Source organism: Oxyura jamaicensis, chromosome 7, assembly GCF_011077185.1.
Source record: "Oxyura jamaicensis isolate SHBP4307 breed ruddy duck chromosome 7, BPBGC_Ojam_1.0, whole genome shotgun sequence".
In the NCBI taxonomy this organism is placed as follows: domain Eukaryota; kingdom Metazoa; phylum Chordata; class Aves; order Anseriformes; family Anatidae; genus Oxyura; species Oxyura jamaicensis.
In genome coordinates this window covers 9,488,960-9,505,398 of record NC_048899.1, presented here as the reverse complement: position 1 = coordinate 9,505,398, position 16,439 = coordinate 9,488,960, and the positions used below count along the sequence as shown (strand labels likewise).

At 34.9% G+C, this 16,439-nt stretch overlaps 1 protein-coding gene across 1 annotated transcript in view; it reads right to left on the bottom strand.

Moving 5' to 3' along the window:
• Positions 1-8,343: 8,343 nt before the first annotated feature.
• Positions 8,344-16,439, bottom strand: part of LOC118169546 (cytochrome b reductase 1) — a 15,784-nt gene continuing 7,688 nt past the window's right edge. The window contains exons 3-5 of the mRNA XM_035330874.1: positions 15,394-15,602; positions 12,690-12,844; positions 8,344-12,472 (exon numbers count right to left, since the gene is read on the bottom strand). Of these exons, the coding sequence (XP_035186765.1) occupies positions 12,178-12,472; positions 12,690-12,844; positions 15,394-15,602 (659 nt within the window). The 3' untranslated portion in view covers positions 8,344-12,177. The remainder of the gene's footprint in view (positions 12,473-12,689; positions 12,845-15,393; positions 15,603-16,439) is intronic.

Here is a 16,439-nt window from a genome sequence, read left to right as displayed (position 1 = left end):
GCACAGCTGCGTGTTAATATTTTTGTTTTAAGACATGTCTAAACTCCAAGTAGATAGGCAGAGTTCCTTTAGCTACTCTTGACTTAGCTACTCTTCTTGACTTAGCTACTCTTCCTGTGTTTAAACATGGCTGTTCTAAGGAAGTAATAAAAATGTCAGTACAAAATAAGAGAGAAAAAGGGCAAGCGTAATGTGGAGTTACGTTTTGTTTTTCAAACTTTAATAAAGAAGGGGAGAAGCATAAAATCTTTATGTAATGATTTCTCAGACTGCAATCATCACGGGAAACTAATTGGTTAAAAAACCCTCAGGTATGCAAATATTGTATTCAATTCAAAGCAGTCCAATTTTCCATTTCAAATAACTATATTATTGCAGCATCCTTAGATCAACAAAAAGGTGGAAAAACTCAACTGCCAAAAAAATTATATGAGCCAAGGGAAATATTTTGCTATTTGGGCTGTGAAAGCTAGATGTGTAAAAAAACACCACCAGCAAGAACAAAAAACAGTACAACAAACAACTAGATATGTACAGAGATGTATAAAAGGAAAAAAAAAAAAAAAAAAAAGCTATAATGTTTCCTCTGTTGGCAGGGGAAGAGAAAAATGAGACAGAGACTAACAGTCCAGGGCATTTGGTAGGCTGTTGGAAGAATGAATCTCTGTCAAAAGAACGCATGTCTTGCCAGAGATAAGATACTTTGGTCATACAAAGCAAAACCAAGTGCCCTAAAACTAATGTAGATTGATCTGGTTAGCCAGTGATAATTAATCAGTCATAATTAATTGATACAGCCCCATTTGATCTCTCTAAATTTCCAATTGTATAGATGGCTGATGTAGATGATAGTGGAAGAAAGCATTATATACTATTATAAACTATAGTTTACCTCCAAGGTATTTTTACCCTGAATGAAACAGCACGCAATAATTTCATGAAGATATTCTTTCAGTATATATTTATTTATTTATTCTTTATTATCAAGTATAGGAGCAATGTCCTCTTCATTTTGCAAAAAAAATAGCTCAGTAGGACTCAGTTAATAAATCAGTAGCAGTCTGGAATGCTGGGAAGATGCCAGTGAGACTTACAGTTTTCCACTTGAAATCCAGTTTGCACTTACATTTAAGGGTTTTGCCTTTTTTTAAAAAAAAATATTTTATAGGAAAGCATTATATTTCTTGCTAGTTTCCACTGATGTGCTATATATATAGTTACGTATACTGTTCTCCCCACCCCTCCCCTCCCCTGGCTATATTGCTAAATGTATTCATGGCTTGCTTAGTTACTTTAAAAAATATATATATATCTCATTTGTACAGGTTTCTGTGTTGTGTTGAAATAGGATCTAATGTTCTGATGAATTGGCTTTCATCTTCATCACCTCCCTGACTTTTGCTGCAAGTGTAGAAAAGAAATGCTGTCAGCTGCTGGCAGGTTCATACTAGTCCTGCACTGAAACACATGAATGAATGAAAATGGACAAAAGAACTACTGGAAAGAAAGTGACCTGTTATCCTGTTACAAAGTCAGTTTTATTCAAAATCTTTCCAAAACTAAAAAAATGTTTTATTTTTTTCAGATAAAATTGTAAAAAGTTCTGTCGTATGCATCTCAAACAAGTCCTTACAGCCACCTTTTTCATAAATAGGATACTTTTTTATGTTGTATTTTGCAAGGAAAAATGACAACTTGTTTTACCTCTGCACCAAGCATTCTGGACTCTTGGAACATAATGAATATGGAGACAGTTTGAGCTAGCAGTGACAAGCCCACGCTTCTAAGAGGTTAAGCTTGGTTATAGTCCTGTGTAGAGGTGTAAAGTGACTCTTCTGTGTAGTCAGTTTGGTAAGGTGGGTTTTTTTCATTCTGGACAGAAGAATGAACATTTTTTCCCTTATGATCTGTCTTTTTGATATGCAAATTCCCCATTTAGTTTCGTAGAAGGGATGATGAGCTGACTTGGTCATACTTATAAATAACTATATAGAAGAAAAACAGCTGACTAGTAGAGAATCCTTTAGTTACCAGGAAAAAAGCATAAAATCCAATGATTTAAAGTCAAAAGTAGATAAATTGAGATTATAAATTTGGTACAAAAATTATTCATTACAATTTGGATCAATGTATCTCCTAGAATATAGGAGAAATATTCTATCACCTAAATTATTCAACTGGCAGGGGTTTTGCTGTATATCTGAGGCACATTTTTTGAATTGATACAGTAACTGCTATTCAAAGGCCAACCGTTGATTTCTAGGAGGTTAGAATAGTTCACAGGAGCTGGACTTATTACTAGTGAGAGTTCTTGCCCTGAATTTTGTCATTAGAAATCTTATTAGCTAAACAAAGAAAACAGAGAGGAGAGAAATAAGGGCACCTGTTGTTCGGCAAAGTTCTCTGCCCACCAAAGAGAAATTAAACAAACAAAACAAAAACATGGCATAACAGGAGGTAGTAAAATAAATAAGTGATTTTGAAACAGAAAAACTCCCTTCTAAAAGGGCGAGGGGATAAAACCCCAAATCAAATAACAATTTACTGATTTGAAAAAAAAAATAGTTCCAGAAGGTAAATCAGTACTAATGAGTCTGCCATAATCCTTGTGGTAATTTTGTAGGCTTGTATCCTGTTAGTAGGGTTTTCTTCAAAATCATTCTGTGTTCTGGGGAGTCTTAATAGAATGGAGGGTTCATGAAGTTTTTGGGCAGTACCTGGAAGGTTGTCTATATAGTCCAAATGCAAGGCTTTACTAAAATTTCTGTTCAAGAAACATAGAGCAAAGATGATCTTTAGCATATGCAAAGATGATCTTTAGCATATGCAAAAACATCAAACAATTATTGTCAATGGCCCTAAGATGATGTTTTACTTCAAAAAATACCCGATGAATATTCTGCAGGTGATAATTGAGTGTCTCAAATATGGTGCTATTATCTAGCAGCAAAACCAGTACTACAACAGGTGCAACATTATTAAAGGGTCAGTTATCTTTAATAATTAAATTTCTTGAAAGAATCACAACTTGGCAATCAACAAGGTGTAAAAAGATAAAATCAGTCATTCTAGTTAGACAATTTGACTTTGATATCAGGATAAACTGTAGTCCATGCAATTAAACAAAGAAAAAGGGAATGGTAGGAATTCTTACCTATTCTTAATTTTTCTATTACAAATGCCCAGTTCAGGAACTCTAGAATATTTATCCTGTCTTCTACTTCTCCTAATTGCTGGATTTTTAAATATTTAGATTTTGAGACTAAATGGATATTTTTCTCTCTTTCTCTCTCTCTCTTTTTTTTTTTTTTTTTACTTACTGCCTAATTGTGTGATTTAATTTTATTCACTGTATTTAATTTGAAAAATGACTAATAACTTGACTAATAACATCTGTTATAATTACAGTTCAAAACCTGCACCCTGTCAGTGCTAAAATTCCTCAAGCTGCCTTCTGCCCTCAGTATTTACTGCCCTCTTACTATGGAGTCTTGCTTTGTTCATGAAGTTCCTTGTGTTGTGATACAGACACGTCTGTATCTTAAAACATTGCATTTTCCATAGGGACTGTAAGATTAACAAAAGAAAACAGTCTGAAAACATAAAGGATTTGATTTTGCACAAGTCTGCCATATAAGCAAAAATCTTACCCATTGTTTTAACATTCAAAGCATGTTATCCAAAACCAAAGAGTGTGCAAAAGGCAATGCATTGCTAAAATAGCTGCAATGGTGCACGTTTCTACAATCACTCTTTTTTCTCTGACAGAGAACCCTGCATATAAGGCAAGTCTCCACCTGGCAAATTCTAATGGCAGTTTTCCTTAATTACACATCTGTTACAAGATGCACCGTGATCAACTCTATATAAAGAGTATATTGTTTCCATTATAGTTGGACATTTACATTAAAACACAAATAGTTTATTTGCTCATCTATCTTCCTGGCTTGAGGCCAGTAGTTTTCCTGTCTTTTATTAGTTGCAGCATAATCTAAAATAGAAGCTGAATAAAATCATTGACCAAGAATGTAGCTCCTGATAATACTGTCCATGTGCCCCACTCTGTCTTTCCCTTTATGTCTCTCCCGAGGGGAAAAGCAGTTATCTTCCTTATGCTAAATCCAGTTTTTCTCCACAGCTATCATATAAATCTTAGCATCAGTCTCACAGCAGAATAAAAAGTCAAATCAGTAGGCAACTTCCATATAAGAGCAACAGGCAGCCCCAGGAGGAAAAAAACCTAACAACCCAACAACAAAAAACCCACCACCACCACCAAAAATATCCTCTAAAACTCTTCCATTTATTTTCTCTCAAAAATAAGAGTTCTCATTAAAACACTCCAATTTTCTTGTGATTTTTAAGATAATATGCCTTCAGAGAATAACAACGCATTGTTCAGCAGACTTGCCATCTTCCAAAGCGTTTTATTTCAAAGCCTTTTTCAGAATAAACAAATCTGTAAAGAGAACAAATTAATGTTTCTGTTTTTCCTAGTGTTCTGCGTACAGGCCATACAAGCTGTCTTCTCTCAAAATGGGTCAGGCACTAAATTATTGGCTTAAAGTAACAAAAAAATTGTTGGGTGTAGCTGTTGGGATGAATTTTACATATTTTACCTAAAGACAAACTTTAAAGCCACAAAACAATATTTCAAATTCTTTATTATGACAGTTCTACATATTCAAAAATATTACTAGCAATTTTCTTATGGGTATTTTTAATGTTTAGAGGTATGGAAAGGGAGACTAAGTATAATACAAATAACTGAACTATCATATAAGCATAATGACAACGTAATGAATCCAGAAGTGTGGTTTGTAATTGAACGTACTGGACTGATGTACAAAACATCTTTGTATGCAGTTACTACATTCCACAAGAGCTTACTTTAGCATGAATTAGCTCTTTAAGCTATTAGGAACTATCTTATTCATGCTAAAGTTGATTTGTCCTCCTCAAAGTGAGAGAATGATTTACCAAGGTTATAAAATACAGAATGCATACTCAGATATAAAGATTGTTTATCACCTTTTAATGTAGGAAGGAGGCCTGGGCATTGCTGTGAAGAGCTCAAAGCATGTGCAAGTGCAGTCAGATCCCTTCATAGGGGTTCCTGTATTCTTTCTGTGTTGGCACCTGAGTGACGATTGAAAATTCCCTAGTCATGCCAATAATGACAAGTCACGTTGTGGAGAATCAGAATTACTCTGAATTTTGCCACTTAATTGACCTAAACATGAATACTTAAATATGTGGATAACCACAGTGCCCTGCCTGTGTCAGCACTCCCACTGTTCTAACAGTAAGAGTCAAAACATCTTCCAGCATGGACAGGCTGAGAGAAGAAGTAAGCACTTAGATCAAGAAGTAGCACCAGTGCAACATGTCCCAGGTAGCTTTCAGTGGTTTGAGATATTCAGTAGAATATATCAGAAAACATGCTTACAAAGTCAGTATCCACAAATAGAGTAAATTAAGAACAGAAGCTGTTAGCATAGATCAGAGGGGAGCTCTGTTGGCACAGGAGTTACAAACAGCAGTTTAAGAAGTCTGTAGAGCACCATATAATTTCCAGTATCAGAGAGATGAAGAAATATTATATTTCGATTGCCCCCTTTAAGTGAATATAAAAATAAATATATACATTATGATATGAATGTGTGTTTTATGTCTACTAAACTTGAAATTGTATTTTAAAGCAGATGACTCATTGTATCAACTAAACCAGGGATAGACTAGCCTCTGCCAACAGCCATTTTGGTACTGCTTGCCACCTACTGGATTAGTGCTTGTGTACACACATAATGAGAAAAACCATCTGCTACAAGAGTATTTGAAAATCTGCATATTTAATAATATCCTGCAGATTTTTAGTACAGCTGGAAGGAATTGTATTTTGAATGAAATACCATTGAATATTGAAATTTAAATTGCAAACATTGTAATATATTTTTTTTCCATTTTTTACAGCTGTATTTATACCTATTGTTTGACTTAATTTGGGATGGGCAATGATGGTCTTCCTTTGTGTTTGTTGTAGTTCAAAGACTTTAAATAACATACCAGTTGGTCTAGTAAAAGACTTGAGAGTCCAGAGTCAGTAATTTTGCTGACTTAAAGACAGTGGATAAGACATATATGCATAGTACCTACAGCCTCAGCTTAATGCCCCTTTTTAAAAATTGTTTGATGCTGTGCCATAGCTTTTGATTTAAATAGACGTGATACATTCCCCTCCAATCAAGATCAAACTTAAATGAGAAATGATATGTTTGCATAATGTAGCTTTTAATGCCTTTTACTTGTAAAATTTACAGTGCCATATCTTACCACAAAATGCCTGTCTTAATGGAAGGAAATTCACCCATTTGTGGAGCAGAATATGGTATTTTTTCAACTCCCCTGAACGCAGGTATATTTTAGGAGAAGGTGCATCTAATATTACACCAGAATAAAGTTAGAATAGGAGAAAGTGAAACAGAATGAAAATGACCCATATTTAAAATGTGATCAGTATATAGTGGTTAATTTTTTTATTATTATTATTTTTATAGCAGAAAAGAACAGTGAAGTCTATAGCACATATAACTCCTCAGATTAGTTGTAGGATGAGATTCCACATTTATCTGTATAACAGAAACCTTAGTTATGAAGTTTAACCTTTTTATTTAATGCAGTTGTTTGGCATTGCTACTATTCAGCAAATACACAGGTGGTTGAATTAGATCCATAGTGAATGAATGGTTTTACTGGGATTTAGCCTTAGACTTTTTGAAGAAGAGTCATATAATTAAGAGATTTAAATAATGCTTAAGATTAAAACTGTAGAGTATACAGTGTAAAGTAAATCCACCTAGAACTTCATGGCTTTGTCATTGACCATGGCCTGAATTTCTGTGCCTGAAGAACCAGTTTGCACGTTTCAGAGGCAGGGTGGGAACCAAGGAGTAGTCAGTACACATGGCCATGGATGCAACTGTAAACTCAAGCCTCAAGCTTGAGTATATTGGTTGGTAGTTTGCAATGACCACAAGTGTCTAACGTGAGCTAACTGAAATTTATACTAGTTGTTTCTTCTTCTTCTTCTGTCAGAGTTAGCTTATATTTTCTTAGAGCTCTGTTACCTGCAATCAATAACTGGATTTTCTCATTTTACCTCCCCTCTTCTACTAGTTGCATTACTTGGAGTGGTTTTCATCCATTTTGTTGACCCATACTTATCTCTTCCTATGTAGTAATTTACTCTTCATTACATCCCACTAGTCTTACAGAGATCAGAAGCGTTGGTCATACCATAATACAATGCAAAAATCTGTATATAAGGATTCCATCATGTCTTTGCAAAAAAGATGTCTGCACACAAATGCAGTCCCCCCTCGAAAACTTTGATTCCTCTCTTTCAAGTGTGAATATAATTGAGCTTGTGTTGAGTTTTGAAATGGCCAACATACTGAAAAGATATGGAGTATTTTACCAGAAAGTCCATCCAGCAGGAGACAGTTAAGAGAAGTTATCAGCAACAGGGAATTGGTTTGAATACAGCAAAGTGAGGTTTGACTACAGCAAGTATTCTGTTGTAGTGATGATTGTAACAGTATTTTTTTACTCCTCCATGGTTATGATCATGTTAGAAAGGTTTAGCAAACAAATGTATGATATCCAGGAGTAATGAGTTTATGCTTTACACTCTGAGAAGAGTTTCCAACTAATCGTACTAAGGTCAAGACCATACTTTAATTCTTGCGTTGTTACAGATCCCTTCATACAGATGGTTATTTATAGCATTTTCTGATCAATGACCTATTGATGAGTAACTTGATGTGTAGATACATTTTTATATGTATGCATATATCATTTTTCAGCTTGGGTCAGAACATTCCATGAGTTCAAAACATTTGCTCTGTGTTCAGTTTGGCTGTTGCTATGTATCTGAGGGTTTTTGGATCTTATAGCATGTTATGTGACCATTTAACAGTCATACATCAGAATTTATGATCTTTCCTTATTTGCAATGGCAATCTAACGCCTGAGAATATTTTTTCCTCTCTAACAACTGCTATGGGAAAGTTCTAGTATCATCACAAGGTGTAATGCAGATTCTCTCTTTATACAGTGAATTCCTTCATTTTCCATTGTATACTCATTATCCTTCTAGTACTACACAGTATATAAATTTAATGAGGAATATCATCAGCAATATTTGGAATATTTTAATTTTTTTAAAATAGTGTAAAATATCCCCGTTTTCAAAAAAGTGATCATATGAGTAATTCAATCTTTTGCCAAATTTAAAAACTTGTGTTTTAGTATCATAATATAAATCTGCACTCAGTGGTATCGTAAGCTTGAAAATTCTTTTTTATTAACATAAAAAAGAATAAGAAAATATACATTGTAATTAAACATTTGCTTTAATCTACAAGTAAGTAAGGCAAGTAATAAAACAATAAAATAATTCTTTAAGTTCTTGTGAACAATTAGAAACAGAGGAAAGATTTTTCAGATATGGAAACAAAAGGAAGTCTTCCATATTAGAAAATATTTGGCAATATCAGATACTCTCTCAATAAAATATCCATGTATACAAGTAATCCATACTTACAATATTATATGCAATCTTCATGGCTACATGTAGTAAGATGTGTACTTATAATTACTGTACATTCAATTTTAAAATCTAATTTGCACCATCATCTTTCAGTTTCATTTATGTCAGAAAAAAACACTGTTCTGCCTCTGTGTTCAGTACTGCAAGACAGCAAGTACATTAAAAGTAATTATTTTTTCAGACATCTTAAAAATAGTACTTTTATTGGTAGGTTTTGTAACTTCCTGTTTTAATAGGAATTCAAACTTGGACTGTAAGCTGTACAATCACGTCCCTGTAAAAATGTAACAATGTAGAAGATGTTCATACATGCAGAAAACTCCTGATAAAAAAGCTAGAATTCTAACTTCTTTTTATATCTCTGAAAATACACCCTTTTTATTTCCTGGGTTGATACCATTGCACATAACTACAGGTAAAAAAAAATCTGTGTGAAAGAAAAGGTGATGGAAAGCCCCTTTGAGAAGCGGCTGTAGGAGTACAAAATTACTCTCCAAAGTCCTGTGTATTTTTATTTAGCACTTGAACTAACCTTGTATGTTGCAAGGATACTTACAGATCTTTTAAATCAATTCAGAGCAGAAGGCATGTTGAGGCAACTTTAAATTGCATCCACTAAGGCTAAGAAGGCTAAGCAAGGTTTTGGAGCTCGGAGCTACTCCCAGGAACCTTCCAAAGTTCAAAGCAGCCAGAAACCCACACTTCACGCAAACAAAATGTCACTGATTACCTGCTTGTAACGGTAATTTCCCAGAATGGACTCTCCCAGCTCCCACTGAGCTTCTACCATCATGTTTACCCTCAAAGTTGAAAAACAAAAATAGAGACTGACAGACTACTTCCAAAAGTTTGCTAATCCTTGTTTTTCAGTTAGTTTTGTATCATCAGAATAGAGAAGTAAAGAAATGCCACGTTTCTTTTTCAAGTGTCATGAACAGTTTATGGAATTAAATGGAAAACAAAAGGCATACTAGTTACTGTAGCTTATAAACAGCATATAGAGCTGTTCACCCAAAAGTTATTTTGATACTTCCAAGTCAGTGTTGTAACAAAGGAATAACAGTTTTTGTTTGATTGTTTGTTTTTTCTTCCCAGTATACAATACAGTTAGAGTTTATTCCAGAACAGTCCTTGGACTACCTTGCACACATGCACACGCTTTTTATTAGATGACTCGGTGCTACACAAGGATTGAATGGGTTCATATTCAAACACAGATGAGACAGCAACAAAGCAATACACACCAACTTAAAGTTGCCTGTGGTCCACGTGTTGTGAAGTGCATACATGAACTCATACTTCAAAAGCATTAACAGAGCATCTCGCACAAAGACTAGATGTGCATCCACCAGCTGTAAAAAATGCTTACTGATTTCACCAAAAAAGCAGACTTATTTGAGCAGAACATAAAGAGATCACAAGAAAAGATGGTAGGACAGTTTAGTGTTCTCCAGAAGCTACAGCAAATCTCTTTTGCTACTTAATATGTAATATACACAGTAGGATGCATAACATCATATCAATTGAGCACTCATTTCAAGTAAAACAAGTGTTCTCGTTTTTCTTTCAGAAAGCTGCTAATAGTACTATTTGGATTTTATGCTGTAGCTGCCCAGAACAATTTTAGGGAAAACTGACGATTGTGTGGAGCTTGAAAAACAAGGAAAAAGCTGTCCAATCCATTGTACATACGGGGACTGGACAAGCGCTCACACAATAGGATGATACTTCCTTCTCGCGTAATTGAATTCTGCATTAAGGCATTTGAAAGGTGTTTTCTCAAATGAAACAGTTTACCAATGCTAGATGGGTCTTAAACATCCACACGTGTATGGAAGTGAAAGCAGAACTCTGGGATGTAGTCCTTGAGTACCAAATAGAACAGTAGGTAATTTTTTTTTCCTAATAATTTGCTCTGCTAGCTTTCTATACTGCACTCATCCAATCATTAAATGTTACCACAAATCAAATAACAGGAACTGAGGTGCTTTTTGTCAAAGATCCAAAATAATGCATAATGAAAATTGTTTGTATTAATGCAACACTAACTACAAAATTATGTATTTGCCAAAGTTTAATGTGTTTGAATATTTTAATTAGATAGATGCAAATTTATCTAGCCTCAAAAAGGAAATGATATGCCAGCTGAAACAGTCTATATAGAGTTCTTTGCAATGTGAAGAATGGTAAATTTGGAACAGGTATTGCAGTTACCAAGATGACTTTTAGCGGGTTCTGCAGCTTTTAGAAGATATTATAATAGAAAGGCTCATCACTTTGGAAATGTGCAATCAAAATAATCTATTACAGTTATTCTTCTATGGTAGTAAAAAAGTATTGTTTGCATCTGTGAAAGAACTGAGTGAGCATAATACATTAATACACTGATTACTAGAAAGAACTATAAAAGTAAAGTGCCAGTAGACTTGAACTGCAGTATTTAACAATTTAATTTCAAATAAGAGAGGTCATAGAGTTTATGTAGCTTGCTTGTAGACTAAATTATGTCTTAATTCTTATCACGACAATGACTGTGACACCAGTATGGAAGTGGCAAAATCAGCTTTCAGTTAATTGGTAGTATTTTAATCAAATCAGCAAAGCTCATCTGTTTCTTGGCAGAAAACATTTCTCACTTCAAGCTCCTTTCTTATCTGATACCACTACCGGTCTACTCTGGTTTCTAACCAACTAATTTCAAGTCTACTGCCATTAATCAATAGGAACTGTATAATCAAATCAAGATAGTAAAATGCTGCCTTCTGGGATAGAAGAAAGATTTGGTTAAGCGATACATAGTCTTCTAAGTGTGTATCTATAGCTTTCCAAGACAAATTCTTGGATATATTGCAGTTTCCTAAGATTTCAGTAAAGTATATGTTATCTCTATAAAATATATATATTTGGTAGAAATGATTAAAAAGAAATTCAACAGATACATTCTGATTACAAACAAACAACAAAAAACTCCAAGAAGTTTTAAAAAGCCACATAATATTTCATTAAGATAACAGGCAAATTGATCTATTTCTTTATCTGAATTCAAAATTTTAGACTAAAAACTTTTACTGTGCAACTCTGCAAAGTGCTGAGTGACCTCAAAGCCTATAGGTCTTAGTCGTTTGTGAGGGGTTTAATCAACTTCAGAAATCAAGTCCTTAAAAAAGGAAACATTAGCAGAAAAGTTATGTGCTTACAGCAAAATTCTGCTCTCTGGTACACTTCACAGCTTTCACTCATACCTGTAAAATCTCTCAGAACAGAATTTAGTCTCCATAACTTTTCATGACTGTAAGAGATAAAAACATGAAATTAAAAAGTGATGTGGAAAACATGTTCCCATTATGGAATGCCATTCGTTTTTCTTTAAATGAGGACTGAGCATGAAACAATAGGATGTGTTTGGGACTCACTGGAATTTAAATTCATATGCAGAAAACTTGAATGTCTTTGAGCAAGCCATACTGTAAATAAAATTGCAACCTCTCTATATATCTCCATATAACTGATTTGGAAGGAACAGGCTTTTGGGGAGTTCACTAGTACTGCTATTCTATATATTTTCTTTACATAGTTGATCGTTGGCCTGCTTCATCAAGTTTGAAGTTTCGTTTTCTGGCTGCATCACTGTTGAACCCTGCGTCAGATCTGTCTGCGTTACTGCAATCTGTCATGGTGGATTCCGCCTCCACGCCTTCCGGAGCCCCTCCATTGGGCCGCTGAACTTGAGCATTCTCTTCTGGCGGGCGCTTCCAGTGGGGCCTGCTTGCCATCCACAAAATAAGTGCACCAAATGCGACAATCAAAAGACCAAGACAGTTGACAAAAATTGCCTCTGGTGGGGATTCACTATATGCAGGACTTCGCTTGCAGAAGGAGAAAAAAAAAAAAAAAAAGAAAAAAGACAGTTGTTTTAAAGACAATCCTGGTCTAAACCAGCAGTCTCCTGATAGAGAAGAGGTCTTTTAAAAAAGAAAACCAAAGAACGTCCCAATACTAGATCATTACTGTTCTGTACAAACAGAATTAAAGTTTGCAACAAATAAATTTAGTAAACAAGTGGAAAAGAAATACTTACAGAGAAAATAGAAGCTTTTCTGTGATTCCCATGAGAGCTGATGCAATCACTGCTACAAAGATGAGGAGACCCGAATAAACATGGATTGGCATGAGAGCCGCTCGGAGAGGTACTGGAGCAAATGGGAGCAGAAAGACAGCAAAGCCCAAGAAAAGCTAAAACACAAAACAGATTCATGCTTAAAGCTTTGGGGAAAACAAGCTGCACATCTCAGTCAAAATCAAAACCATTATAAAAATTGAAACTTGAGATGTTTTCAGGTACAAATTTGACAAGAATTAGCATTTTTATTTTTGAATGGGTTTCCTTGCAAAACCAAAGCAATCATTTCAGATTAGCACCTGGGAAGCAGACATTAGATACTCGATAAATAATCCCACCTCCTATCAGTGTCCAAACTTACTGCTAATGCTAAAACTGCTACCAATCTGAGTACAGGAAACACAAGTTTTCACTGTCAATAACTCAGATATTAAAGGAATGACTAGCTACATGTTTACTGTCCCTTCAATTTCAAGTCCTATTCTCCCCTTCTGTTATAGATTTACACATAAATGAAGATCAGAAGGCAATTTAACCTTTTGTCGTGAGTGGACTAAAGAATTTCACCCTGCTAGAGCTTTCACTAAGTTAAAGGACACGTCTCTATAAGGGCAATGGTCTACTGGCATTACACAGTGAAGATGTGTGGGGGTAGCATGAAGCTGTTCAGGGGCCAGGAGTTCTCCCACTAGTGCTAAGTCTGTGATGGAGGAGAACACATGTCACGTGGTGGTTTCAGTCACAGGCTTGCACTGGCACCACCTTAAGGCTGCATCCTTTCTTTAGTTTGTTCTCCCTTAACTTAATCCTGCTGCTAAATGCGAAGTAGTACATGAATTTGTATTTCATCTTGTTTTCATTTCCAGCCTTCATCCTTGTTTTGTCTTTCCACACTGGATTAAAGAGCTGGGTATTTTCTCCCTGGGAAGCTTTTTAATACACCTTAATCAAGTCATGTCTTAAACAATTGGAGCTTTTTAAGTCTTTCACTAGAAGACAATTTTTCTAGCTCTCAAATTACTTTTCCAGATTTTATTTGCATTTTTTTTTTAATTAAAAAAATGTATTCCATAGTATTGCATACTGGTTTCACCAATGCCATATACGGAGGTAAAATAAACTCTGATAAGTGAATTTACTTCTGTTGTCACAGCATCCTAAGAACTCATTTTGAGCTTCACGTCTTCTTTAGGCCCTTCTTTCCAGAGTCACTGCTTTCCAAGACATAGTGTCCGTTTGACATTTCTGTCCTATTAGATTTGTGTCCTTGTGCTGTACTATATTAACATACTTTGGCTTAAATATGATATATTTACACTATTATTCCTGCAGGTATAGTATTATGTGAGCATCCCCCCTCAATAATTTCTTAATTTTGAGGTTGACAAACCATTTCCAGTGTCTTCTCTGCTAACAGAAATACTATTTTATAACTCTTTCCTAACAATATTTCTCAATCGCTTCAAAAATATCAGTCTGACCGGAGACTTACTTCCCTGTTTGGAAGAAGTAACATCACTATTCTATTGATCCGACGGACAAGGCATTTAGTTAAGTGCCATTGATCATGTTTAGAGTAGCAAAATGAAAAGAAGAATTAAGATGTTATTCACAGTTCTTCATCTTAACCATTAGAAAAAAAAAATACTGATACTTAGTATAGTGGCAGCAGAGATTTCCCTGAAATAACTGCTATTAAGACGAGGAAAATCTCAACATTGTTCTTTCTTACTCATTAGCTGTAGTTCAACTACAAAGGATATAGTTAACAATGCGGCAATGTGCCTTCTTCTTTCTGGGTGTTAAAAACAGTGTTCCAATACTAGTCCTAGCCTGAGCAGTGAAGGACAAAAGCATTAATTAATGTCCCACACATAGGATTTCTTCCTCCTAGTTAATTGTTTTCTATTTCCACAAAATAGAAGGACTTGAGAATTTTAGGTGCAGAAACATCACACCTGTATGTGTACGCTACATGTCAGGGCATGCCTGCTCTTCTTCTAAGCCAAATGCAGAACATATCACGTTAGTTCATTTTAAATTATGGTGACTCCAACTCTCTGGCAATAGGAGCAGTTAAAAGCAAGCACATGAACATTTATCAAAGATTTGCTGATTCAGGAGAACTGTTTTCTCTGTAGTAACTAATTTACATGTCAGAGCCTTTAGGTCTGCACTGCCCCCTGCTGTGCTCGTTGTGGTGATAGAGAAGTCCTGAGACCAAGAAAAAAAATTAAAATTTATAAACTTATGCTAACTGCAAAAGAAACATCAACAACAAAAAAGGGAAAAACAATTACTTCATTTGAGAATTCCTCAATAAAAGCTCTGTGTTTAAACATGCTGCCAACAAACCAAATCACTTGCTTTAACTTCAACAGTTTATAGAGCTTAGAAACACACTACTGTATAATTGAACAGTAAATAAACCCAGCAAGTAAACAATATATGCTTTAACATACTTTTTTTCCTTGAAGTCAAGGATCCAATACTTGCTCATTTACATGCTGATTTGCCAAATTACAGAATTTAAGATGGGTATCCTAATAGTTAGAGCATATTGTAGGATACGATATATTATTATTTAGGGCCTATGGTACCTGAATTACTCAACACGTTCTTCAGCTTTACACCCAGTTTATAAATACAGTTAGATTCTGACCTGGAGAGAATAAAATATAACAGCAGTCAGCCCAATCCAGCTGTGCAGACTGTACATGTTGGGAATCTTCCTGGCATTGTGATATTCAAACACGGCTACCATAGAAACAATTGCAAGAATCATAGCTATGGTATTTAATCCAGCATGTATGAACTTCATTAGGAGTTTGCTGCACTTCCAGGTCCAAGGTAACCTGTACACAATAATGGCTGAAGAAAGAACAGAAACAAGATGTTATGCCTTACAGTAGAGCTTCTCTAGATTTTGATAATTATGCATCATTCACATATTTCTATTGTAAATCAGGGAATATCTGATCTTTAATCCTCTAAAAAAAATCTGTTAAAAAGCTTTTTCTTCTATATAGCCTAACACGTAGAATATTCCAAATATACAACTGAGGTGTAAATATAGCTTTTAGGGAAACTTATTCCTAACTTTCTGAAAAATTCAAGTGTGTTTCAAAAAAGTAACAGTAAAAAACTTGTCATTTTTTCCTTGTTACTTAAGCTGATCTAACAGGAAGTCTGCCTAGGATTTTGATTTTTCTGCTAGTAGCCAGATTGGAGGAATAAGGGCCAATTCTTATATCCAGAAGATCACGCACTGAGAAAGGGTGCAAGATTTTTTTTTTTTTTTGAATGTTTATTCTCTTTGCTACTTTTCATGATGCTCTTTACTAATTACATAGATATTTCTATAGCGGTATCTATTACCTTGATAATAGTAGGACAATTTTAGACAGGAAAAGGCTACCCAGCATATGGGAATCATAATCCTACTTTAAGAAATAATAGGATCTGGCAGCTACAACTCTCGAAGCACTGTTAGATGTAAGATCTTTTGCCTATAGCTGCACATATAAAACTAGCATACTGTGTTTTGTCCAGTGTGAAAAAAAAACAACAGTTTCTAGTACTCTGATTCCAGGTGGTCCATAAGAATAACAGCCTGGAGTGCTCCTCACCAAGCTTTCCTCAAGGTCCTCACTGCCCCTTTCCTGCCATGACTGACCCCTGTCTGTTGCACACAGACCAGACCAGATC